This window comes from Chroicocephalus ridibundus, chromosome 3 (assembly GCF_963924245.1).
Source record: "Chroicocephalus ridibundus chromosome 3, bChrRid1.1, whole genome shotgun sequence".
NCBI lineage: Eukaryota > Metazoa > Chordata > Aves > Charadriiformes > Laridae > Chroicocephalus > Chroicocephalus ridibundus.
Genome location: NC_086286.1, coordinates 92,427,099 through 92,440,116, shown reverse-complemented (window position 1 = coordinate 92,440,116; position 13,018 = coordinate 92,427,099). Strand labels below are relative to the sequence as shown.

The following is a 13,018-nucleotide window of genomic DNA, read 5'->3' as shown; positions in this document are numbered from 1 at the left end:
CTTGTGGAGAACCTACTCTGATGTTTTTTGACCTTTTCAGTTTCATTTAATTGTAGTATATATGACATTGGTGGTGTAGAAATAAATACGACTTGCATCAGTGGTTGTTATAGAGACAAGCCAGGTAAAATGAGAAAACATGTGTTTTCTTTCTGCTGTTCAGACTGCTCTTTTAGAAAAAGCAACAGATGGTGCAGCCTCTTAAATGAACTTGTGATGGCCCTTTTACTCTGATAGTTACAAGTTTTTGTTAATTGCTTTATTTGAAATGTGTATTTGAAATATTTGATTTAAAATATTTTATTTATATCTTTAGTAATAGAGGTATGAGCTGCTTTGTATATAAACATTGTTGTCCTGGTTTGGTTAATTATTATGGAAGAATATGCATAGAATAATTTCATATGATGCTTTTAATCATTTTAGTGGAGGGAGGAGTTTTTGCAAAGGCATTTGAATAAAATCCTGCCAAATCTGGACTGCCCTATGAATTTTTGACAAGCTGAATTTTGTATTTGAAAGTGTCAGGAATTTTAGATGAGCTCATCCAACAGGCATCTTGCTGCAGAATAGTTTAGCTATAATAAGAAATTAGTTAATTTGTGTAATTGTATGTTATATTTAATTTCCGTTAGTGGATAAAACCATAACATAGAGGAGGAGCTCTTCTTGTATCATGTACACCTTCCAGTTTTTTCTCTGGTGCATCCCCCTGTTGCTTCAAACCCTTCTGATTCATGTCAGTTCCCTAGGTTTCCACTCAAAGGTCCGGTGGCACCTTCATAAAGTTCTTGTTCTCCAGGTTTCATGTAGATGACAATCCCATGAAAAAGACAGTTATACGATGCCAATTAGTGTAGTTGTGGGTTTCATTATCTTTCACAATCTCTGCTTTCTTTTGCCTGAGGGTTTTTACAATGTCCAAAGTCCATAGAAGCCTGGTCTGCTTTACTGTGAGCCAGTAAAGTGCAGTGGGCAGGGGCTGGACATGCCTTTCCCCTGTTTCTTTCCCCACCCTGTATTCCTTTAGCCAGTTCTTTTTCAAATAAATTATTACAGGAAGACACTGATATTTTGATACATTAAAAATAATAGTTTGTAAAGAGATCTGATTTTGTGCTATGTTTAAAAGCACTTAGTGTTTAAAATTCAATTTACTTTTTCTCTTTTTCCTTGATTGAATGGACATGTGTTCTTGAATTATGCTGAAAAGAAGTTCCCGTTCTGGTTTTAGGAAGAATGATTTAGTTAATATGTATGTCTCCTTTGTGCCTGTTCAGGTGAAATGAGATATCCCTAATGTAAGCATAGGCAAAAACTTTTTTACCATAAGGGTGATCAAACACAGGAACAGGTTGCCCAGAGAGATCGTGGAGTCTCTGAGCGTGGAAATACTCAAAATCCAACTGGACGTCGCCCTGAACAACCAGCTCTGGGTGACCTTGCTCTGAGCAGCGGGCGTGGACTAGGTGATCTCCAGAGGTCACTTCCTAACTCATCCGTTCTGTGAAATTTGTGGTATTTATATATGACTTGCTGGTGCATAGACAAGTTCCCCTTTAGATCAAAACAATATTTCTTTTGAAATATGAGATATGGATTTCATCAGTTTTAATCATTAAATCAGTCAATGTATTGAATCATTGGAGCATTGGTTCAAAACTAGCACAACTGACCTAATGTGTTTCCATCTGTAAACTAGTAAATGGGTCTTAAGTTGAGACAAACCACCTCAAATGTTTTAGAGAAGACAAGATGTTTAATTTTTGTCTACTTTCTCTAATTGTGATGTATTTTTGGTGAATAGATAACATTTTTTTTTTTTCAAAGCAAAAATATTTAGAGTAATTTAGAACTCCTGTAATCACAATTTCTTAGTTGGCACTTCCTGTGTAGGTTCTGAAAACTGTTTTCCCCTCTGTTTAGACATAAAACAGTGGTGTGTGATTCCTGGCAGATACCAGGAGGGCGCTGGCACTGTTTTTCCCTCTCACCTGAGTATTGAACTACAATTTCAAGGTTCTCTTGCTACTTATTAGAATTAACTGCAGTGTTTACTTGAGATTTTTTTTTAATCAATTGTAGCAGTGTCCATCTCCAAATCGGATGCTGATATTTTGACTCGGGGTACACCAGGACTTTCTGCTGTCATTGTTGTGTATATGTGTATCTTATTGCTGTGGTATATAATGTAAATTAAACACTACACTGAATGTGTTTTTAATAGTATAATTAAAAATATTTTTAATTACGGATAAATCTTTGAAATAAGGGCTAATATTGAATGTGATTTTGGTCTATTGTTTTAGATGGTGTTAATGTTGAAAATTTTTAGTGTATATTTTTATGGGATAATACCGAGTAGTAAAGGAATCTAATGCTTATTTTTCCCTTTGTTTTTATGTATTCAGTGGAACAAGTTCCTGTGGAGCCCTATACCATTCCACTATCTCAAGCTGAGGTGCTGCAGACGGGCAGTGATGTGACACTGGTTGCTTGGGGCACTCAGGTCAGCTCTTACAAGCTATTTGTCATGCAGCAAAGCCTAAGCTAAGGGTTAGAATAAAATCGAATAGTGTTAGATGATGCTTGAATAGCGCTGCATTCAGGCTCAAGAGCCGGACAATAAAGCGTGTGCATCTTCCATCACTATATGCTTGAATAAACGATTGCCAGTGTTTATATATTTTTTAATTTTTTTATAATTTTATTATATTTTTAGCATATAATAAATATTTCATATTCATTATATGAAACCTGCTTTTTATTGTGTAAGATTTTACTCATTTTCCATTGAAGCTGGCTCCGGAAATGTGGAAGAGGTACATGTGTAAGAGGTTAGCGATTTATCTGTGATGATGAAAGTGACATGTTTAAGAATGGGGCAGTGAGATGTGCCTCTGAGGAAGGCAATGGGAAAAGAGAGTTCCAAGTGGTATGCTGAGAGAAAAAAATCTGGATTTTTACTGCACGATTTTAAAAATTGCAGTCTGGGGTTCCCTTTATACAGAGAGTTAAAAATCCACTGAACATTTAATACAACTAGTTTTCTATAGTTTTGATTCTAACAATTGTATTTCAAAGTTCAAGAATATGATTGGATGCCCCCCCCCCCAAATTAAGATGTGCAAATATTGAAAAATCTAGTAAAAAACCAAACAAACACAAATCCAAAACCAAACAACCCACATTTGTTTTGAAGAACTATAGAAAAGCAATATGAATCTAGTTTGAGATAATCAGAAATATTTTTTTATTGCCTTTAACCTATAATTAAGAAATTGCTGTTTTCCTGGCCTAATTATATCTGAGGAGCTTTTAGAGGAGAGAGTGTTGTGACTTTTATCACAAGAGTATTGAATTGATCTCTGGGGTTGTGCCTTTTTTTTTTTTTTTTAAACTGTGACCTTCAGTGCTTTTCTATGATAGTTTCTTTGTCCTCAGACTGCTTGATCTCCTTTAAATCTATGGTTATTTCTACTTGTCTCTGATACTTTGCACTGGTATTACATCAGGGACTCGTTCAATATCTTTACTTGTACTCATTTCTCCAGCAGAAAACGGTTTCTATAGATCTCCGTGTTCCCTTTTGGAAGTGCAAATTTTTGCTCCATTTGGATGAAATCTTAGTGTTCATCATATTCCCCAAAATTGAATTGATAAAGTAATGGCTTGAAAGCTGGCCATGGTGATTTAATAGTATCCTGAGTTTACCCAGTAGGCAGTAGTACAGAGGGGAGTTGGAGTGACATCCTTCAAGAAAACTATGTGCTTTGGAGCTTGGAAAATGTAAGCCAAGTGTTAAGACAGGCAGTTCTTTTGATGTGAATAATAATAGGACAGATGTGCAGTCCTAATCCAAATTTAGGAGCTGCCCAAACCACGGGAGTTGACTGTATAGAACAGCGTGGGGACAGATGCTTAGTGCATATGCAGTAAATCCAGCGTGTTCTGGATGTGTCAGGCTTCTGCAGATCAAATAGGTTCAGTGAGTTTGTGCTGAGGGTGTTTGCAGGCTGTGTAAATAAACTTGGAACTTGACTGCTAAATGTGCAACCAAGCCAGATTTTATTGTCAATAGGCAGAGTGATTTCACGTGCTCACTGCTTGCTTCTCATATGATTTCGGATGTTAGGGAGTTGCTTGGCAGCTGCTGCTCTGGTGGGGTTGCCTGATGCTTGCTTTCCTGGGTGGTACTAATGAGAGGCAGTAAAGGCTTTTAGTTCCTCTCCAGTTGTGCTCGGTGTTTTATGGTCATTAACTAATCCTTATCCCCTGTGAACTGGGTAAACGTTCTCACTTATACATCAGAGAAATGGCAAAAACATCCATCCCGTGCCACATGCTGAAAATTCTCAAACCCTCTTATTACAGCCAGAGATGTATCGGAAGTTTAAACAAAAACACTGCAAGCTATTTTTTTTTTGTTTTTATTGTTACAATACTTTTATTGATTTACCTTTTATAATAGTCCTTTGGTGTTTAGCTGTTTTGTATTTGCATTTAATAGATGCATGTTTAAATCCTTAATCATCTTGTTTCAGCATAGATTTTTGTTCTATGTAGAATTTAATACTGTTCTCTGACCCTCAGGCAACTGACACTGCCTGACTGTGTCCATGTTGTTAAATTCTGTTGCCTTCCAGACCAAGACGACCTCATCCAAATTGCTTATTGGGGATAGTCCTTGGCTTCCAACCCCTTACCTGTGCCTAGATGTTGCTTAATGGAGGTCATCATCTGCCTCAGTCCAAACCTGTATTACGAAACATTCTAGCAATAAGGAAAACATCAGAGTTTATTGACATCATATCAAGAAATTCTTTTTTATCCTCATATCTCATGAGCAAATCTTTTTTGCTGAGGTATTTCTGGAGGATAACCTGAGTTGTTGTCATAACAATTGTTATTTTCTGTGTTGGAGCATTTACTTGCTAATGTTTGTTTTAGGGAAGCCAATGCTTACAATCTGTTTTGCTTAAAAGTGTTGTATAACATATTGTTTTCTTTTCTGTTCATATCATAAAATACCTTATGAAAAGGATGCTAATAGGTGTGGATTGTTTTACCTCCACTTTGTCGCACTTACATATGCTGCTAAATATATTCCTTGACTGGTGTATTCTAATTCAGTACACGTCTCTTGCTAGAGGGGAATGTTTTAGTAAAATGTTAATTATAATAATGAGATAATGCAACATTTGTAATGTTGGTATTAAACTGTGTTGGTCATATTGTCATATTAGTGCCAATATGCTTAATTGTGGGGGTCAGGACTGGATGTTTACAGGTAATTTTTTATGTGATACTTACTGTCTCTCCTGACCGTTCATAAGATAATGCTTTGGAGATGATCACTTGGTAATCTATTGTACTTTCTGTAAACTGTAGTAAGTGTAGTTACTAGGGCTGTTTTTGAATGTATGTAATGCTTCTTGCAGAATTTCATGTAACCGCTACATCAAAATACATTACTTGGATATATTTGGATCTTAGCTTAGTTACAGTCCTAAAAAAACTTAACCTAAACCCCAAACTGACTAAAAATATGAAATAGTGAGGTCTAATACGGTTCACTGAAAGATACATTTCTAGAAAGCAACAGTTTTGTTTTTAGCAATTCTTCAATCTAGTTACTTTTTTGAAGTGGTGCTCGAAATGCTAGGAATAACGTATGTGGTAAATAAGAAGAATGAACTGAGTAATAAATGCTTATTAGATTACTGAGTAAAAGGTTTCTCCTAAACGTGCCAGAAATATATTAAATCACTGCTCTTATTCAGTATGCGTAATTTAGAACATTTTAAACAGAAATGTTTACTTGGTGCCTTTTCAGGTACACGTGATCAAAGAGGTGGCAGCAATGGCTCAAGAAAAGCTTGGTGTGTCCTGTGAAGTTATTGATCTGAGGACCATCTTACCCTGGGATACAGAGACCATTTGCAAGGTAAGGAAATGGTGCATGTTAATTTAAAAACACACCAAACCAAAAAAACCCCCGCTAATAACAACAGTTGACATGCAAATAATGATGACTTTGTACTTTAAGTTTTTTTAAAGGCGTACATTTTTGCACTATATTGTATATATTGTTTTGTATTTTTTGTTCTGTATCATATATGAAGAGTAAATGTGTGTTACATGGACCAAACATTTGCTTTAGCATTGAAAGAGAATTATGGTTCAGGATTCAAAATAGTGTTAAATATATGTTTTTTGTATCAAAGCAGAGGGCAGTATTTACTCAGACTTGTGCTTGAAAACTGCTTTTCCATGATTACTGGCTCTTTCTGTCATCTTTCTGTCTTTGGGTCTGAAAAGATCAGGTGAAATCTCTTTTTTTTTTCCTTTTTTTTTTTTTCTTTTTTTTCCCCTGCTGTTTTACACCAAAACCTTTATCTAGTTTTAGGTCTGCAATAATGTGCCTTAGTTTTGTTTATCCATATTTCTAGAAATAAATATTTTTGATTCTATGACTTAAGGTATATGAATTCTTGGGCTGGGGAGAAAGGGCAGCATTTATATTCTCGACTATCTGGTTTGAAATTCATGGGTATTGTGAAGTCCTTGTCTGCAGTATGGGAGTCTTTGATTTTGCAAAGAATTTTTTTTTCAAAGCACTAGGCATCTGAAACTGGAATTTGAATTGCTGTATGCTGAGAAACCATGGGAAGTGGTTATTGTACTTACATATACGTTGGTCTGTAGTTGCTCGGTAAGGGGTTTGCTCTTGATCAGGTGGAGTATAAACAGATTAAATGTGACAAAGGGAAAGACGAACCATTGCTCTGCTACTCTATGGCAAAGCTCGTATGTCTCCGCAGTATGAATTTTATTGTTATGTTTTTCTGGGGGACTGCTGATGGCTCTGGATGGAGCAGACTATGGGAGGAAAGATACATGCTGGGCATCTGCTATTGGCAGTGTCCTATTGTCTGGTTTTGGATGTGTAACATGTTGTGTACTTACATGTATAGCCATGTGTTGCATTGTATAAATTTGATTTTTCTCAGCTGAAGTGTTTTCAGTGTTTGTTTGCGGTGTATTTCATGTTACTTGGATGTACTTTCTATCTGTCAAAAATGAACGTGTTGAGTTGTCATCAATCTGAAGAGAAACTTTGGCAGCAGTAAATCCTTTACAATCCCTTCAGGACAACTGAAATTATTCCTTTTTTTTTTTTAGCTAAATTTTTTGCCTTCTTTGAGCCATCATTCTGTGAAAACAAAGCATCCCTTTGAATAGCGTAGTTATGTCTGTTTCGTTGGATTGGACCTGCACTGAAATGCCATTGGGAAAAAATGCAGCTGTAATATGAAGTGCAGAGCTTTAATTGTACCACGTTTTGTAAATTTGTACTTTAAAAATAGATATTCCATGAAAATTTTAATCTTATCTTCTATCCTGAACATCTTGTAAGGCAAGTGTGGCATAAATAAAAAGATGGAACAGTTAGACCTGTTGCTTTAAATCTGTTAATGAGTTCATTACTAAGAATTAAAAGTGAGTTATTTTGAGAGAGATATGGTGCACATTGGCTAGGCAGTTCAGCATTTTATTACAAATACCAAATAGTAAATGTTTTTAGCACTGCTCTTGTATTAGTACGGTTGCAGGCTGGCCAGCCTGATGGGAGAAATGTTAAATTATCTTCTTTTCTAATGTTGTCTGGTTTGCTCTGCTGAAAATAATTAGTGGTTTTGCATTGGGTACTATGCAATACTGGAACTTTTAAACTTAATTTGCATCCTGGACAGCTTTTAAGGTAATCACCATCATAAATAGAAAGTTGGAAGGGATAGTTGTAGCTGTTTGCTGTAGCCTTCCCCAAGAGGAGCTGGGTGGTGCAGTTGTTGCAGATGACAGTGGCTTTCAGAGTCTGTTCTGGTGATGGGACTTGCCATACATCAGTTATTCCCTTCCCGAGATGCCAGTGTCAAGGACCAAGAGAGAGTGGTAGAAAAGTTGGCCATGCCAGAGAAAGTCCTCAGTTGGCCATTCATCTGCTGAAGTCCTTTTTGTAGGCTCTTAATAGGTGATGGGATTGATTTTTACTCCAGTCCGGCCAATAAGCAAATCACCAGCTGTTACGGGGCTGCCCTTTGCCTCAGACTATTACTTATGTCAGCCTCCATAAACCTCAGCCCAAGTTTTTCTTTTCCCTTGTCTTACATATATGTTTGAATTGTACGTCCATCATCTTGTCCTGTTGGACTCAGAGGAAAAGGACGGTGTATGTGATGTGCTACAACCTTATTGCCATTCTGCCGGTGTTGGGATGCAGAGTTCTCTGCTGATGGGATTCTGTGCTGCGATCTTAATGGAGAGCAGGACTTTGGGTTTTGACATAAAAACACATCCCTTGGTTTTACTGCTGGGAGTGGTGTTCCTTTGTGATCAGTACAGGCTGCTATTTCAGTCCTTGGCCTGCTGCTGCTTTCAGTCCCTGCACGCACACGTCTCCGTTCTCATGTCTTTCATACCATCCTTAACACACCTGTTACGATTCTCCGCGGTATTATTATTCTCCTGTCTACTGGCTCTTTCTAGAAGGCAGGGAGCCTTTTCTAGCTTCTTGTAGGCTGTGTGATTGTTCCTAATCGTGTCCCTAACATTTGGGTTCCCTATCTTCCATATGGGTCAGTGTCATGAAGCTTTAATATGGGAATTGAATTTTATAAAAGTCGTATGCATTTGCCGGTCTAATATGTTTTACTCTGCAGGCTTATTATATTCTTATGCTTACCCTAGAAATGCTGCATTTTTATATGGAAATATTTCTGTGAATTTTCCTTGTCAGTCTATGTAATTTTAAAGCGAATTCAAGGAGCTTTCATGATTGGTGTTGGGGAATGAGCAGGCCTCATAATCTTAATTTAATTGTTACTATCTTTAGAAAGGAAATAACTTCAACACTGAAGTTTTCAATGCAGCCATTTAAAAATGAGATACTTTACTTAACTGGAAATATATGCAACTTTAATTTGACAACTGTGGTGTAGGCATGAAGAAGGATGGGCTGAAATGGTTAATGCTTTGGAGATGAGCAGTAGTATGTCAAAATTTTCATTGCAGCTCTTACTGCTTAGTCTGCTTTCTGTAGCTGTTTCTATATAGAAAATTATGTTATCAAAATACGTATTTCGTAGAACTATGAGAAGTTATACTTCACAACTGCCACCAGAGGCCTCTTTTTAGCCAAGTTAAGCAGCTGCTTTGACTTTGCATTGCTCCTATGAGCATATTTATGAATAGATAACTGAGTGAAACATAAATAATAAATATAGTGAACATAGATAAAAATTGCTGCCTAATTTTACTGATATTTCTTTGCATTTTAAAAATGTTGAGATCATGTTCAGTTTTGAAATAGGTTAGCATTTGTCATCTGTATGAGATGAGGGCGCACCTGCCTGGAGCAGACTGCCATGGGCTTTGAATGGATCCCAGCAGTAATTGAAACCTTTGCTTTAGTACAGTTCCTGGGGTGGGTAAATGTGCAAACGGGCACTAGATTTTTCTTTTGTCAATCCTCAGATGTTTAAGGATGAGTATTGAAGTTTGAGCTAGTTACAGTAGCTCACAGAGCTATTCTAGAGAAAGGATATCTCCTGAGGGTCATTCATGCCAGCTGTTCCATCAGCCTATTTTGGAATGAGATAAATTGGCCTCTGGAAATGTCTTGGTTTAAAAGTTTTGGGTGTTTTTTTTTTTTTTTTTTTTTTTAAAGAAAAAAGTTAAGGGACCCCTGATTGATGAGTGCGGTGTAAAGTCAGGTGAGATAAATAGCACCCTTATTGTATAGCTGAGATGGCATCTACTGCTGACAGAAAGGACATAATTAGTTGGCCTGTTTAAAAAAATATCCAACATCTCTTTTCTAGAATAAAAGCAAAGAATCTGTGTGTGTTTATATAAATATATATTTTTTTATGTAAGGCCTCATTACTTTTTAACTTGGGAAAGCTTGTTGTGCAAGAAAGATGTCCTTCCTTACTTAAAAGCAATAGATACAAACAGTTCGTTGCTCCTGAAAATTGATCTAGCCTGTTTCAAGATTCTCTAGCATTCCTAAAAAAACAGCATTCTGCTCTGGATCAAGAGAAATCATTGACAACTTAAAAAGACATGCAAGAAATACTTTAGGTCACTTAAGTTAGTTTAGACCCGTATTTCATACTTTGCTTTTTACAGAAATTCAGACATGTTAAAATGTTAAACTAAATACAATGTATATTCCTTAGTTGTCTGTATTCAATCAGAATTTGTCATTTTGAACATATTTCAGGCTGCTGGCATTGTGCCTTCTGTGCATACGTTGTTTGATAGGCTCAATGCTGTGAAAGCTTGATGTGATGTCTCTTCTGAGCTTTATATCTAAGTTTTCATGTGCTTAGAAAATTAACTTCTGAAGTGATTATTTTCTGAATTTTATGAAGTGTTTGTACCGGAGACTTTTTTTAAAAAAACCCAAACCCTTGACTTTTTGTTTTCCTTTGATGGCAAGAACTGTTTTTAATGTATCACTTATTTTCTGGTTGTATACTTAGGTTTGAGACAGTGTGCTTGTATGTCATGATCGCTGAAACTTGAGCTGTTCCTCTCAAAAGATTCAGATCACGCTGAAAGTGTCACTAGTTGAATCTGTCAGATTTTGATGCCTTTTGTGCTGTAGAGCATTTTAATAAAACACAGCATTTGGAGAGTGCCCTCTTTACAGGAATGATCACATTCCCTTTTTGTTTTCTCTGTTACTGGTGCCTGGTGCTTATTCTGTGCAATTTAGGTTAGCAACAGCAATAGAATATGAGCAGGCTGATCTCCCAGTTTATCCTAAAATTTGACAGCAAGGTCACAGCCCCGGGAGACAAAAGATTGGATTGGAGAACCCGTGTGCTGACAAGGCATTGAATCCAGGTCGTGCTCCTCTTAAACATGTACCCTTACCACCATCTAATTGAAGAGCTGAGTAGCTCATAAGCTTTTGTTCCCAGGGCCATGATACTTTGCTATCCGTTCGGTGTTAGCAGATTATCAGTGTGCTCAAACCACACTTCAGTCTCTGAAGGATATAATGTGTTGTGGTTGCCTAGGCAGTGAATCCTAAAGGGCAGTATGTCTAAACTGTGTGTTTAGGTTCTTAAGCCTTTCACCATGACTTAGTTGGGAAGCCTGGATCCACTGCAGACTTGACACGAGTGTTCTGGCTTCCTGTCCTTGTGTTCTGCTTTTGTTCCCATGCCAGGTTGCTTTTTGCTCTCTCTACATAACCATAACATTGCGGTGTGATGCGATGTACTGTGAGATACTTGCGTGGTTACATGTAGTTATTTTAGGTTGTTGACTTGAGCAAGTTTTTTTAAACTTTTTTCTTTTAGGACATTTTTGCTCAGTCACCACAGCCACTTACTTCAGCCATATGGAAGAAATGCAAGATCTCAGTAGTGTCATACAGATGTCCTTATTTATACATCTGTTCCTAAAAGACAGAAAAATTGTTTTATTTAGAATTCATTTTTCATGATAAAAGTTGTAGATTTCCCTTACAGAGGTGTAAGCAAGCCTTTTGCAAGACAAGTCTGTCAGCAGTTTGCTTTTATTGAGCACAGAAAGAATTTTACATGCATTAAAGCACACACTGATCTGTAATCTTTCTAAAGCTTCTCGCAAAAAAAACCTGAATAGATTGTATAGCTTGTACTTGCATAGAGCTCCGGTATAGTGCTTGGTAATGACACACAATGCAATTCTTCGTACTTTACCTCTAGAGGATTGAAAGCCAACCTGACATCAACTCTTAATATATAGCTGAATAGATCAGCATAAAAAGTTGTGGTGTTATGTGTTAGAAAAGTGACACAAGCTTGTTTAAAGAGTATGTGCTGCCTTTGCTGCTTCCTTAGGAAATGTAGCAGTGAAGGATGTCTTTACATTACTGAGCCTCTTGTCTATATGTACATTCTCAAAGCACTATGTTATTTCACGGACAGTGAAAAATTTGGTAAGATGTGTTTACTTTGATAATCTTCCCTGATTTCTGATTAAAGCCATTGCTTTATTCCCTAGGGCTGGAGTATGAGTGATAGAGTGGCTCCGATTCAGAGAGGGTAGTTATCTGTCCATAGAGTGGATTACTTTTTTTTTTTTTTAAGGGAGAGAATGTATTCCCTGTGCTTATTCTAATGTCAGCATCCTACTTCTGTGTGTTCAGCTGGGATCGGGAGTCATCTCTCCTCTTTATACTTTCACCTGTAAACATGAAGACATGAAACTAATGTGCTTCTCAGCATACATTTCTGATAACAAACCCTCTGTCTCGACCATGTTCTGCTGACTCCCCAGCTGTTGGGTGTGCGTGCAGACATCTGTGTTTACTGCAGCCACAGCAAAGAAGTCAGTTCCGATCAGGGAAGGTAACACTTTCCTACTACTGGATTGATCAGCTGTGTTATTATTGTAAGGCTAAACTACCATTAAGGGTGCTGCTCAAGAAACTGAAAAATGAGATGTATTTGAAATATCTATAAAATTTGTTACTTTATAACCTGCAAAACTGTTTCTCCCTTTCAGAAATTAAATTTGTAGACAAAACTTTTTTCCCCTTCCTTATACTTAGCAGATTTACTTGGAAGCTTTGGAGAGATTAGGCTGTGTGCATTTTTCTGTCTGTGAACTGTTGGGTGCTGTGGTATTGATTTAAAAAGCCAATGGCACACTTCCCAGTGCTTCACTGGTCACATTCAGTGTAAAAATTCTGTGGTTGTAGCATTTTTTATATTGAAATGCATGTATTACTGGAAGTGGGAAATCTAGCTTGGGTTGAAGTGCTCTTAAGGGATTGTGGAAATTACTGTATTTTATTCACCCTGATTTGAGCTGAGCATGTTATTTAAACTTTAAATTGATTAATATCAATCTGCCATTTTCACTTCTGCAAGTCAAAATTTGCACATTTTTGTGCTTTTGTATTATTTAGAAGGCAAGTATTTGCGATGCATAATGATGAAGATTTGCATTT

General features: G+C 36.9%; 1 protein-coding gene across 2 annotated transcripts in view; it reads left to right on the top strand.

The window, feature by feature from the left end:
• BCKDHB (branched chain keto acid dehydrogenase E1 subunit beta) overlaps window positions 1–13,018 on the top strand; it is a 129,301-nt gene that overhangs the window by 35,880 nt on the left and 80,403 nt on the right. For both annotated transcript variants that reach the window (XM_063330110.1, XM_063330109.1), the window contains exons 7-8: window positions 2,412–2,509; window positions 5,837–5,947. In XM_063330110.1, the coding sequence (XP_063186180.1) occupies window positions 2,412–2,509; window positions 5,837–5,947 (209 nt within the window). The remainder of the gene's footprint in view (window positions 1–2,411; window positions 2,510–5,836; window positions 5,948–13,018) is intronic.